We start from the raw sequence: 13,717 nt of genomic DNA on the forward strand, positions 1-13,717 counted from the left end.
GGTAAAGTTATAGAAAGGTTGGAGGTCTGAAACTGCATGCGTGCAGAGATCGAGTAGGTCACTCATGGTGTTGCAAACCAGATTTAACTACTACAAATGTATTGTAAGTGTTTCTAAATTGGTTGCAACAAACTAAATCTCTATAGTGGATTTTAAATAGTGACTTACACCCCGAAGTGATTTTAAATTTTGAAGATACTTTTCAAATTAATTTTCACTTCGTGAATAAATTGTTGTGTTGATTATTTTTCTGTCAATTGTTTTATTGATCGACTATTTGTATGACAACATTTTTAAATAGTCTAATAGAATTGAAAAATACATACTCACCCCTCTAGCTGTTGTGTTAGGTTAGAACCACTAATTTTTCACATTGCATTTTCTAACATGTTAGCTATCAAAACCTACATATATAGGAATATATTATAAACTCAACCGCTGCATGCAATTGAACTGCAACAAGTGGCCGGCTAATAGAAAACCTCGAAAGGTGGGGATGCAACCAACCATTGTCGTGGGTGATCTTTGATGGACAGTTGTCCTGCACCCAGGTTACCCAAACCCTTTTATAGAGCAATTCTGGTCCAATAAAGTGACAATCTTCTGTATCATAAAAGATATTTTCATCGACATCTCATTAATCACATCGTGCATTATTATTACTATTATTTACTTTTTGAGTTAATGGGAGATCAGTCGGTAATCTTCTGTGAGGGTGGTTAGCTTTGTTCCTGATCGTAGGTCCAATGGAAAACAAAGACAGTACTGGTTTAGCAGAAACCAAGATGATATCGTCCGATCATCAAATCCTATGGGAATGATGATCTGGAACATGTAACACAGATAGCTAGACCGGGGTTCACATCATACATTAATCATATATTTAATTAATTACTTCCTTTCCTTCCCTTTTTATCTGGATTAAGCAAAAGAAAACAGTAATTTTGTCGGATAATAATAATTAAGGATGAGACAGAATTAGGTGGTGGGGATATCTCAAGGATAAAGATTTCAAACGTTTCTTTATTATTTCATAAGCTTGCTGGTGATCATCGCTTCTGATCACTAGACTCTAGTCAATTATTATGTATCACTATGATGCAATATCATGTCTCAACATGGCTTTAAAAAGGAGAATAATTAATCATCTCAAGTGTGCGGTGATTTTACATGTACCAGATAGATGATTTCTATGATCATCTCTCTATCTAGACCGGCCAGTTTATATCGCGCCGCCACCTTTGAATTATTCCAAAAAAGAACTCATGAGAGAAAAAGTGCATGCAGTAAGTGCGCACATGTGACTAAATTAACAAAATGACAACTCAAGAACCATATCCCACGCGGAGGCTGGTGAGTGGCAATGATCTGCACTATATATATTTTGCGGGTAGGATCGAAGTTAGGATCCTGATCAGCTTGTTCACTAGAGAATGACCGCACTGCTCTCTCAGTCTCTCTCTTACGTACCAATGAGTGAATCATAGTTATCCATGATACGCATGCGCGCTTCAGAGAAAAGCGATGGCATGATTTTCTGGATCTCTCTTTCCTCATGTCTCTCTTCTGCTTGGCGAGAAATATATAGATGATATTGGGTCAACGTATAAATTATTAGGCTCAGTTTGTTTGTGTGAGGACAATAAATAATCTTCTTCTTTTGATCAGCAAAGTAGGGCGTAGGTATGTATATATATATATATACCAACAAATATCTCTTCCTAGTTGTCAATTAATATTAAATTTAGTTTGATCTAGATGTTTAAGGGCCGGATAGATACGCTTTGAGACTGACTTATGAGGGGGATCGATAAATATGATGATGGGTAGATTTTGTTTGTTCCTGCACATATATAATATGATACGTACATATCTTACATGATAATTTATTAAATTTAATTTCTAGATATTTTAGGAGTAGATATAATATTTCCATTAGGTTTTTGTTTTCGCCTTTCGGATGTTTGAACCTCCATCGATCATGCTATATGCATCCCGACAACTTATGCATGCGCTAGCTCTTTGTTCGGTGTTCTATCTATACCAATTACTAGTCACGCTTGATCATGATTACAAGCTACGTACGTGAGTCTTACACGCTCATGTTCAAGCCACACGTAAGTTGAAAAATTCCTAAAGTTCTGAATTGAAAAATTCTCATGTTTGAAGATTAGAAGTGGATTCTTCGGCAATTAAATTCCCACTCCAATTTGCAGTGGTCATGAAGATCGATCGGCCTCTTGATGAGAAGTGGTGTATATATATATATATATATATATACACACACCATTGGAACAGAAAAACAATGTGTTTCATAACATTTAGGATTGTGGTGGCAACCTTTTTCTTAAGACTTGATCAATCGAGAAAATACGGGACTAGACCATTGAGTAAACTCCATTTTCTGTTCTTTCTTTTTTAATTTCCTCTTGTGATATTATCTGTAATCGGTTTTTTATTTTTATTTTTAACTTTTTGTTGAAATTAATCCTATAAAAACTTATCAAACAAAAGGGGAATCGAGGGTGTGGGGAGGTTGGAAGACTTAACCCAATGATAAGTGCAGTACATGCATTAAGTTTCTTAGCATTATCTTCTGTATTATTTCAACTTAATTTAACTGTTGCTTGATATATGTATGTATCCATTGTCTGATCGATCAGGACATTACTGGGTGTTTTTCTTTTGTTTTTCTGGGCATGTAACATCATTCTAATTAAAAGACAAGAAGAGTAAGCAATAAAAAATAGTAAATATACACAATGCCACATTGCCAACATCATTGATCTAATTAAAAGACAAGGGAATAAAGATTAGAAAAGAATGAGGAGCATCTACAAGATGGCCACCACCAAAGTGATAATAATTAAACAATAAATGACCAATCATGGATAGAGTTCATGATGCCATGACAGCTGATTATAATCATTTTAACATCTTTAATTAGGATTTTGATTTCTCAGATCAAATGGACAAGGATAATGTGGAATCGTGCCTTCCCCCGCTACAGGACCTGGTCATGATCTCTTATCCTAATACACAAATTAAAGGGGAAGCTGGGATATATGTAACTCAATGGCAGGAGGCCGCCATAGTGGAGACTTGATGTGGTTCAATTTGGATGGAGATATGATCCAACACTAGACAAGGAGCAATTCTGATAACCAATGAGTCACGTACACGTTATATAGTATGTTTTTTCTTTCTTTTCAATTCTTCTCCTTCTTTTTTATTTGGGGGGGAGATTTAATTGGTTGCTTCTTAAAGATATTTTAACAAGATGAATGATATTTATAGTTTTAAGATATGCAAGTCGCATACACTTCATTTGAAAAAGTAGATAATTAATATAGAACGCACATGAAAAAATTATTTTTTTAAAAGTGACATGACTCCAATATTTTTCAAAGAGAGTATATGAAATTTACAAATTATAAGAATATATTTAATATTACTCTCTAAACAATTCATATTTTTAAGTGAAATAATATTTCAGTTATCAACTTAAAAGGGAAGTTTATGGACAATATTTAGGCTAAAATAATTTTATACATACCGAGATGATCCGTTTTTTATGGCGCATTATCCTTTAGATACCGGCCATTTGGTTACGCCTTTATCTAGATGACAATAAGAAAGGCCGGTTTTAAATTAATTGTTAAATTATTTATGAATGGATAAATTTAAAATGCCATAGCTTTGCACCATTCATTGATTTACGATATCACGAAGAAGTATTTTTTTTTTTTTTTTTTTTTTTTTTTTTTTTTTTTTTTTTTGCTTTAATGACAAAACATCTTATAACCTAAGCAGTCGTACACTGTTTTTTAAAAAAAAAATCACCAAAACGAACAAGCAAAAGAATCTGAAAAACTGAATCGGTACCTTAAATCAGTTACTTCATCACCTTGATAAATTGGGATAACGAAAACAGATTGACTACCGCAAGATGAGAATCAGATTTATCAAATAAAAGGCATAGAAGACTTGTGTTCTGCATTACTAACAAATACGCAAGTTCCGGCGCCGCTTCCAAATTGCATGGAAATCCAATGTACCTCACAGATCAATGACACGAGACAGCTTCTGGATCCGATTTAAAAGGAAGTCCCCTTGCTTGATAGTTGCTTGGTAAAGAGCATTCTTTGCATCTGGACGATTGGTCTCAAGAACACCTGCAACTTTGTCAATCTTGCAATGAAGCTTCCTTGCTGCAATAAATCGTGAGAGTTCCAGATCAATAAACTCCACCGTAACTCCAAATGCCTTAGCCATTGCATCAATCGTAACACTCTTGTAGGATTCCAAGAACTGGGAATAAACCACAGTTCTGATCTCCCTCATATAGTACCGGAAGTGTGGATGCAAATAGCGGTCCAATTTTATTTGCTCCGTCAGGCCAGCAAATGCCAAGAAAAATGGTTTATACTGACAATCATATAAAGAGTTCAAAAACTCCGAAAGATGAGGGATTTTCCCGATCACTGTCAAGATCTCTGGAGCATCCACAACCTTTTGCTTCAGGGAAACTCTATCCAGGGATATTATGCTCGTAAGAACAGTGTAGAATATGAAGGTGTCATAAGGAAAAAGTTCATAAGTTGTGAAGGTTGAAATTGAATCCAAAAATAGATCAGCTGCCTTCTTGAAGTTTCGAGTAGACATGCAGTACAAGCCTTCATACACCTTCAGGCGGTTCTTTCTTTCCCAATCTCCGCCTTCTTCAAACAAGTTCTTTGCTTTATCAATGCTTTTGGAAATTAGATCAAAATCCATGTAGAAAAAACCAAGCTGCAGTGTATAGAACACCAAGTCCATCTTTTGCCCAACCGCAACTGTTTTGCTTTCCGTCACCTTGAGTTGTTCCAATGCTTTCTCCTTGTCACCAATTCGAATGAAAAACAAGGACTTTGCCAAATGAGCTTCTCGGACTTCACTTTCACCCAAGTTCTCTTCAGCATCAGCTATCTTTTCGTCAAGCTTCTTAATCTCGTCTTCGATCTTCGCGCGCATCGAGTCCAGAACGCCCTGATCTTTCTCCAGTACCGACTCGGAAATTAGGGTTTCATACAACGGAGCCATATCATCGGTTTTGACGATGGCGAAGACCTCCTCCTTAAGGCGGACCTTCTCGATGTCCTGGACGTCCAGGTGCCTCAAAAGGAAGAGCTGATATCACGAAGAAGTTCTTTTCATTCTTACATGTCTAAGTATACAACTTTATAAGTAGATAAATAGCAATTAATGAAAATAACAGGAGAGCCAAATAAATATTATAAGTTGGCCAAAAAAATAAATATCTAAATTGCACAAAAATAAAAACTTATTTAAAATCAAATTAGGAAGAATATAAGTTGGTTTATTAAAATAAATATAAACGATTAAATCTCTATTTTTCCATCCGCTCAAACTTTTAGATCAAGCGATACTCTGTAATCAATGTCGCTGCTTGTTAAGAAATGTTTGCAGCTCTTGGGCCTTATAAAAACCGAAAGGAACAAGTGGGCTTTTCCTGCTTACGTATTTAACAAACTCGAGATGCAAATTAGGCAATCCCCTGTCCATAATTGGCTTGTCTTTGTTGAAGGATTTATTTATTTATTTATCTCCGGGTAGATCAGAGATTGGTATTCTTTAATCCTTGTGTACGTAATATATATACTTAAGAGTCCTTTTGGGAATCTCTCAAGAAGATCTTAAGCGGATCTGCAGACTGCAGAGAAAGAACCCGCAAAGGTCGCAGATGCCAGATGGAGGACATTGTTGGAGGATAATCAACCATAAAAAATGGATACTTGATTAACTTATTTGCCTATATCGTACTAGTCAACGCCCTGAAGAAGTGTCCAAGAGGTAACCCATTCGCTTACAGCGGGAGCTAGCATCCGTTTCATTGACCTTCAATCGTACAAGTTGACATAATTTATGTATCTGACCAAGTAAGAGAAGTTGACTTTTGTGGAGTCTAAAATAAGGAAACCCCCCATTATTCAACACTATCCTGACCAATTGCTTAGTAGTATCCACAGATTTAGAACATGAAAATTTCAAACCCTTTCACATGAACTACACCCAAATTGTCAAAGAGGACAGAGGCTCCGAGGAGATGGAAACATTCCATCTTGCTATAGTCTGTGTTATATTGTCAGCTATAGCTTTGTCAAGTTGTCATTGCCATGCTATAACGAATGTCAATACAGGTTTTGTGTGCTCAGAAGCGGATGGTTCTGCCACTGAGAATGCATTCCAGACAAATCTCAAGAATCTGTTGGATACCCTTGTTGTGAAAGTGCCTGTATCCAACGGCTTCTATAAAACAGAAACCGGAAAGAAATCCAACAAGCTCTACGGACTCGTACAATGTAGAGGCGACATGTCTGCCGGTGACTGTGCTAATTGCACCAAGAACGCCGCTGCAGCAGCCCTCAAGGAGTGTCCAAAGAGCAAACAGGTTTGGACCTGGTTCACGTGGTGTTTTCTACGCTATTCTGATCAGAGTTTTTTTGGAATTATGGATCAGGCTTCAGCGGCCATCACCAATGATACTGATTTCGATGATCCATATGTGGTTTCTAAAGGACTTGACTTCATGGGTGGCCTTGCTTCCACAGCTCCTAATCAGCCTCATATGTTCCAGAAAGCGGTGTTGGATGTTGGAAAAAGTGGGAAGAGGTATGGCATGGCTCAGTGCACTCTAGATATCAATAGGGCTGACTGTGGCAAGTGCTTGGATTCTCAATTGACGTTGTTTAGGACAATTATTGGCAATAAAAGAGGGTGGGAAACATACGGTTCTAGTTGTTTTATGTGGTACCATGACTACCTATTTTACTTCAACATCTCGACCCCTGCAAGTGAAGGTGAATTTCGTGCATAATTCCTTGATTTTTCTTTCTTAATTTGCTGTATTTAATAATCGGATCAACCATTTCTAGTCAAGAGCACTTTCACGTTTATAATAGCAATATAATCAGAAGTCTAGGTATGCTTTGGCCTTTCATTGCTATGTGGATAGTCTATAGAATTAAGAGAAATTCTTTAGTTACAAAGTAAACTCATAAATTAAGTGATAAGTTTCTTTTACTGTAAAGTAGATTTACCGTATTATATGAAACTATGTCAGTTCATGAGTTTACTTTTATGGGAGTTGCAACAATTTTATAAAATTAATCTCTTTTACTTGGATACTAATGCAGGTGCTCGAAGACCCTCTTCGCATATAGGAGTTACGATTGGCGTAATTATTGGAATGCTAGCACTTCTGGCAGTCGTCTAGTTTTCAAATTGTTTGTCCTGTTTTCTCAGCTAGAATATGAATGCTAAAGGATCTGCAGATAGATATTTTTTCATCTGATTGCCTGATTTCCTTTATGAAACCAAAGAAAATTAGCTTTTAACCATCGTTTTATACAGAATCTTGATGTACTGCTTCATGGGTCCTGCAGAATTTTGTTGCTTTTGTGTTCTTTTACTGGGACCGATGTATACTGATAGTGATTATAAACAAGTAGAGGTGGGTCAACTCAGGCGAAAAAAGCCAAGGAAAAACTAGTATAGGTGCTAAAACAATTAGACGCCCCTACGCCTGCTCACTCGCTTTTTATAAGTCTCAATGGGGTGAGTCTCGACCTCACTTGTGGCAGCAGCTGTACTCTGTATATCCCCTGCGTTTGCAATCTGTTTAGCCTCTCATGTTAAGTTCCCTAATGAGCAAGGTGTTAGTTTGATTATGCTTAAAAAGGGAGTACCAACAGGCTCCCGTCGCTCACTCTTATCTTTTGTCTATTGAATTTTGATAGTCACAGTTAGGCAGGACACCTTTTTTTCCCTTTAAATTGCTATTTTTTCTTTTGTTTGTTCATTACACAATTATATCTTAAAATTGGATTCTTTTAATCTAAAATAATTGGCTTTTTTTTTTCTTTTTTTTTTTTTTTTTGCAATTCATTTTCTTAGTTGATTCTTCAATATTTGAAGTAGGCCTGGGGAGTAGTTCACGGTAAGAATCTCACAGGGTGCGTGTGGAAGCTGCTCATACTTGATTTATTAATTCCTATGCGTATCACTCAGTATATGGTTACCATTTTCTCATTTGATTTAGAGAAAAGAAGATATATCATCAGAAGCATCGAGCATTAGATTCATCACAAGAAATGCCTCTGTAAAATGCTGTAAGTTCAAAAAATTTCAGGACGAAGGTCTTTATACATGTAGATGCACAGAAATTTTGGTCTTTACGCGTATCACAAAACCAGGCCGTCCATATAGGACAGATCCTTTTATTTGCTTCGATATTCTGGTATATCATTGGAATGAAAATGACGCATCCCCTGCTACCAAAAGCTGCTAGTAACGAATTTTGTAATAAAAATGAAACATTCATGTTTGTTTGTTTGTTTTTTTTTTTTTTTTTGAAGTAGCCAGAACACTTGCTCCACAAAACATTCCTGAATCTCAACTGTCCCCGGTTGTTGAAAATTAATCAGATGCGGCAAAAGCTGCCGGGGCCCCAGATTTTGAAGATCGATCAGAGGTGGCAAATCCTATCCCGGCCCCAGTTGTGGAAGAACGATCGGATGTAGCAAATCTATTTGTAGAGAATGTAGGTGCTAATGGCTGAGGAATGTTTATCGATTTGCTTGCAAGCAGGAGACGGACCGATGTCATTGTAGGTCTAAGATTAGGATCTTCCTGAACACAAAGCAATGCGATTTGTATCAATCTCAGAGCCTCGTTTTCAGGACATGTGTCGACCAATATCTGATCTATCAACTCCATTCCTCTGCCTTCACTCCATAGTCGCCATGCCTGTTTTGTATTTGTTTGGTAAATAATCTCATTACAGTAAGTAAAAACTTCATATTTGAGCTGATGATACTGATAGGAAAGAGAGACCTACATGGGGCGGAAGGCTTTGTGCACGCTCTAAATAATAGAAGCCACTGTTCTTTTTCCCACTTAGGATTTCTAGCATTAGTACTCCAAAGCTGTAAACATCCGTCTTGAATGAAAATAGTCCTTCCATTGCATATTCTGGTGCCATGTATCCACTGTTGCACAAAATATTTAGATGGTGAGATGAGAAATTTTTTGTTTTAGATGAATGTTTAAAATATTATTTTTTAATATTATTATTGCTTTAAGATTTGAAAAAGTTGAATTGAGATTTGAAAAAGTTGAATTGTTTATTATTTTTTGTGTAGAAATTTAGAAAAGTTGTAATAATGAGATGGGATGAGATAAGAATTTTGTGTCTCATCCCACTTGCCAAACCTTATGGCTTCAATCATTCAAAAGGAATGACCATGGCTTATGGCAAATGGCTTGCTTCCTTGCAAGTCTCTGTTCTTGAACTTTTTACTCAAAAGTCACATTCGAAATGGAACATTTTCCACTTCATTTTACTATTAAATTTGAATGTATGTTATAAAACAGGATTTTCTAAACCAAAAAGTGCACAAGGATGAACCCCATTATCTAAAAAACATGCACCCAAGAACACGCAACTTCAGGTTGATCGTGTCTTCACAGTTGTCAATCACTTACTATGTACCCACGACTCTGTTAATGTTGGCTTCTATTTGATTATCTCCAAAAATCCTAGCAGTGCCGAAATCTGAAATCTTTGGGTTCATCTCGGCATCTAGCAATATGTTGCTTGCTTTCAAATCCCGATGGATGATTTTGAGCCGAGATTCCTCATGTAGATATTGAAGGCCCCTTGCGATCCCATTGATAATGTTTGCTCGCTTAGCCCAGTGTAGTTCTGTGCATCTTGCTGGATCTGCATCACAATGATAAGAATTAAGGCAAATAGCTTTCTTGTATAGGAGATTTATGCATGTGCTCAGAAAATAAGATCGGAAACTTGTGCCTCTGTAATAGAGAACTTGGCATATAATTAATTAATGGATGATAAAAATTAGTGTGTGAGGGAGTGTTTGAGAGAGAGAGAGAGCAAACCAAACAGGACGGCATCAAGACCGGCGTTTGCCATGTACTCGTAGACTAAAAGCTTTTCTTCTCCTTCCACGCAACATCCCAAGAGCCTCACTAGATTTCTATGTTGAAGTTTCACAATTAACATCACTTCATTCTTGAACTCTTTAAGGCCTTGTTTAGAGTTCATTGAAAGCCTTTTCACGGCTATTTCCTTTCCATCAGTCAGCTTGCCCTGCAAAACCATTTTTAACTTTCTCGATCAAATATAAATTATCCCTTTAAGTTCATTTCCCCTTCTAAAATACCAAGTTATCACAGCAATCCTCTCGATCTCAGGGATCCCCAACAACTACTACTAACAATTTCAAATGCCAAGATTAAAATTTTCCAAAATGCATATCATGTATTAAGAATTTAATTCTGTTTCTTAACCTTGTAAACCGGGCCAAAACCACCTTCTCCGAGCTTATTCGCATCTGAGAAATTGTTTGTCGCAGTTTCTATGGTACTTAAGTTGAAGTGCTGCATTTCTCCACTGTTGTCCGGCATACTTACACTCATCAAGTGTGTTAGCGGTGAAACTACGAGTTCTCGTAAGGGAACTTCCTGGTTTGTTTCTTCCCCTGAGTAACAAGTTAACTACGTTAACTCATCAGGGGCAGTCTATAGGTACAATTAAGCTTTAATAGACGGCAAAACAAACTCACCTTCTTGTCTTTTTCTTCTGCTAAAGGATGAATAGAACCAGAAACCCAGAAGGGCTGTAACTATTGCAATTGATACTACAGTACTTGTTACGATCTTTATTGTATTCTTTCCACCTCCCTCTCCACGGCCTGTATTATCATACAATGCAACCACGCGTTAGTTTGCTTAAGATATCTAAGAACATCAATATATAAATAGATGTAGGGATATAGCTAGCCTGCGCAAACTGGCAAATAATACCATTCTCTTCTATATACAAGACCGCGTTCTGCGAAGGTAACTGTTATCATTTGGCAAAAAGGGATAAAAGATGCATTCAGTATTTCATGAAGGTTACTATTAGCAAATGGGAATACTGGAGAACTTTGTTTACATTGTTATCCTTTTGTATGTTTGGACTCTTGAATATCTCATAAATATGAGAAAAATAGTTTGAGTAAAAATATTTGATTGGATTTTGAAAAATGAGAGAGAAAAAATTGATTAAAAATATTATAAAGTTAAAATTTTATATGAATATAATTTTACTATAATTTTTGTTTAGAAGTTTGTAAAAGTTGTATTGTTTTTTATATTTTAATAATGATTATATAAAAAAGTTAAAAATTTGAAAATAAAAAATATTTTATATTTGAGTAATGTTGACCATTTGTGAATGAAATTATGAAAAGTTTTAAAAATGTCCAAACACGCCCTAGTCTCCTGCATATGATTTCTTTATTATGAGCTTCATTATATTGTTATGTTTTCCAACGCTCCGCTTGCCTGATTTCTTAGATTTACAAGGACCTTTATCTTTTGGGGAATAAAAACTTGATGGTCAAATACTACTAGTACTTTTATAGTCAAAAGTAATGAAGGTACTAATGGTTAATTGTTTTACTTTAAAATGGCCTAAATACACACAAATCAAGAAGTCGTTTTAAACTCTTTACCTTACGGTGACAGTGCTCTAGAGACACCAGGTGCAGGTGGAGTTGGAGGTGGAGGTGGGGGCTGCGTTGCTTCTGACTGGAGATCAAAGAAACGGTAGTTCTCATACCTAATACTGCAACTTGGGGCTAAAATGCGCCACCCTATCCTGTTTTGTAATTGCTCGAAGTAAGTCATCAAGTAATTAAAACATTTGCGGCATGTAGTTGCATTGAGATCTCTAGTGCACTGCACCAACCCATATCTTAGCTGAGTCCCATCGCCCACTGCCTTCTTATCAGCCTTGAACAACATATGATCTGTTTCTACAGCTGCATCTAGGAGAGCGTAAATGGTATGTTTTGCACCATAATAAGGGTCAACTCCTGAGGTTGTATTCTCGGCATTCCACATGAATTCCTTTGGCTCTGTCTGTACCTCTCCAAAGAAATTACTATCCGAATATCGTAACATGCATTCATCATACCATATGATGGCACTGCGATTTCCAGCCAATACATTGAATTCACACCGACTTCGGATCTCTTTAGTCGCATAATTGACACAATCTCGGCAGGTGTCATTAGAAACATCACCTCGGCAGAGGAAGAGACCGTAGATGCCACCATTGGAATCGTTGTAGAAGCTGTTGCTTTGGGAAGCTTTAGTGGATAAAGAATCCAAAAGGGTTGCGAGGCTTTGGTTTGAGATGTAAGACGAGATGGCGATTTGGTTAGGTCGATTCAAGCAAGAGTGATCATTGTAAGTTGGCAACAGGGAATTGATGGAGCTGATTGAAGTGCAGACTGCGAGTAATAGGAAAAGAAAGGCTCGGGAGTTGTGTAGGAAAAACATTGTTACCTCCTAGGTTGCTAGGCTTAAAGGCTCGGAAGAGTTAGGCGGCAACGTTTAGAACATCCCCGTTCCATTCCCGTATCACTATTATCTCTAAATTATAGAGAAAAATTTAGGAAAAAGCTCAAAAACCCCCTCCCATCCCATTCACTATTTTAGAATTTTGATTTAGAAAATGAACAGTAGTTCCCTAAATATAGGGAATCACTATTCATCCCATAAATCATTTTTTATTAATATTTTATTCAAATAAATAAAGTAAATTCTTTTTTCAATCAATTACATTTTCTCTTATACTCATATTTATCATACTTTTAAATAATATTTTTAAAAATAATTTAAATAATTACTAAAATATAAAAATAATAATTTTAAAAATATTATTAAACCCTTAAAAAATAATTTAAATTGTAAAATATTCACTATAATAATAGTTCAAAACATAAGAAAAAATATTAAGTAGTTAAGTTTGAAAATAGAAGTGAGAGAAAAAAGTAATAAAGAAATAATAGAATAATATTATTTTAATAGAATAGAAAAAGGATAGGGAATGAGATGTAGAAGGTTTTTTAAAAATGAGTAAAATTTAGGATAAAATTATAGGGAGTGTCATTTTTAGCTAAAATTTAGAAAAAAATTTAAGGAATCGGATGTGAATGCTCTTAGCAAGTCAATTAAATGCAATTACCAAGGAAGAGGTCACAACTAGCTAGGATCCTTATCTGGGTTCCACTTCGGGAGTTTAGATTCAGGTTTACATCTGAATTTGGATTTAAAATTATAGAACATCTCATCTAATGTATTATTTAAATGATAAGATTTGATTTATAAGATTTGAAAGGTGAGATGGAAATTTTATGTTTTGTTTAAAAGTTTAAAATATTATATTTTAGTATTATTATTATTTTAGAATTTGAAAAAATTCAATTGAGATTTGAAAAAGTTGAATTGTTTATTATATTTTGTATGAAAATTTGAAAAAATGTGTAATGATGAGATGAGATGAGATGAGAATTTTGTGTCTTATCCCACCCCCCAAACCTGCCTTTCTAAAATTTTTATTTCAATTAAATTATGCCATATAAGAAATTTACTAGGTGTGTTATCTACACTTGCTTATAAATAAGATTTTTATTATTATTTTGTCTATATTAATTTTGATATACTAATTATTTAATTTTTTTTATGAACAATATACTAATCATTTAATTAAAATGTGTTAAGGATTATTCTGGTAGTGAGATAATGATAGAGTTTTTAACATTATTATATATATATAAAAACTGAAATATTCAAATCA

General features: G+C 35.4%; 4 protein-coding genes across 4 annotated transcripts; 1 reads left to right on the forward strand and 3 right to left on the reverse strand.

Moving 5' to 3' along the window:
- Window positions 1-3,835: 3,835 nt before the first annotated feature.
- LOC118343734 (26S proteasome non-ATPase regulatory subunit 6 homolog) lies at window positions 3,836-5,565 on the reverse strand. Its single transcript, XM_035688660.1, has 2 exons — window positions 5,521-5,565; window positions 3,836-5,169 (listed from the first exon to the last, which is right to left on the reverse strand). The coding sequence occupies exons 1-2, from the start codon at window positions 5,563-5,565 to the stop codon at window positions 4,060-4,062; spliced, it is 1,155 nt and encodes a 384-aa protein (XP_035544553.1). The 3' UTR covers window positions 3,836-4,059.
- A 496-nt stretch (window positions 5,566-6,061) lies between these two features.
- On the forward strand, window positions 6,062-7,276 carry LOC118347964 (cysteine-rich repeat secretory protein 38-like). Its single transcript, XM_035688661.1, has 2 exons — window positions 6,062-6,860; window positions 7,197-7,276. The coding sequence occupies exons 1-2, from the start codon at window positions 6,062-6,064 to the stop codon at window positions 7,274-7,276; spliced, it is 879 nt and encodes a 292-aa protein (XP_035544554.1).
- A 1,202-nt stretch (window positions 7,277-8,478) lies between these two features.
- On the reverse strand, window positions 8,479-10,711 carry LOC109011558 (cysteine-rich receptor-like protein kinase 10). The gene is made up of 6 exons (XM_035688662.1): window positions 10,650-10,711; window positions 10,375-10,565; window positions 9,964-10,174; window positions 9,547-9,784; window positions 8,900-9,050; window positions 8,479-8,808 (listed from the first exon to the last, which is right to left on the reverse strand). Exons 2-6 carry the CDS (start codon window positions 10,501-10,503, stop codon window positions 8,479-8,481), a joined length of 1,059 nt encoding a protein of 352 aa, XP_035544555.1. The 5' UTR covers window positions 10,504-10,565; window positions 10,650-10,711.
- An 875-nt stretch (window positions 10,712-11,586) lies between these two features.
- Window positions 11,587-12,417, reverse strand: LOC109011557 (cysteine-rich receptor-like protein kinase 25). Its single transcript, XM_018992809.1, has one exon. It carries the CDS (start codon window positions 12,415-12,417, stop codon window positions 11,587-11,589), a length of 831 nt encoding a protein of 276 aa, XP_018848354.1.
- Window positions 12,418-13,717: the final 1,300 nt, after the last annotated feature.

This window comes from Juglans regia, chromosome 3 (assembly GCF_001411555.2).
Source record: "Juglans regia cultivar Chandler chromosome 3, Walnut 2.0, whole genome shotgun sequence".
Classification (NCBI taxonomy): Eukaryota; Viridiplantae; Streptophyta; class Magnoliopsida; order Fagales; family Juglandaceae; genus Juglans; species Juglans regia.

Excerpts from the sequence above, each read along its gene's own strand:
- LOC118343734 (XM_035688660.1), bottom strand. The coding sequence starts at position 5,565 with ATGGACAGGGGATTGCCTAATTTGCATCTCGAGTTTGTTAAATAC. Across the intron at positions 5,170-5,520 it reads ATCTCGAGTTTGTTAAATAC|CTCTTCCTTTTGAGGCACCT; the intron begins GTAAGCAGGAAA and ends TCGTGATATCAG.
- LOC118347964 (XM_035688661.1), top strand. The coding sequence starts at position 6,062 with ATGAACTACACCCAAATTGTCAAAGAGGACAGAGGCTCCGAGGAGATG. Across the intron at positions 6,861-7,196 it reads CTCGACCCCTGCAAGTGAAG|GTGCTCGAAGACCCTCTTCG; the intron begins GTGAATTTCGTG and ends ATACTAATGCAG.
- LOC109011558 (XM_035688662.1), bottom strand. The coding sequence starts at position 10,503 with ATGAGTGTAAGTATGCCGGACAACAGTGGAGAAATGCAGCACTTCAAC. Across the intron at positions 9,051-9,546 it reads AACAGAGTCGTGGGTACATA|TGGATACATGGCACCAGAAT; the intron begins GTAAGTGATTGA and ends TTTGTGCAACAG. Across the intron at positions 8,809-8,899 it reads CACAAAGCCTTCCGCCCCAT|GCATGGCGACTATGGAGTGA; the intron begins GTAGGTCTCTCT and ends AATACAAAACAG.
- LOC109011557 (XM_018992809.1), bottom strand. The coding sequence starts at position 12,417 with ATGTTTTTCCTACACAACTCCCGAGCCTTTCTTTTCCTATTACTCGCA.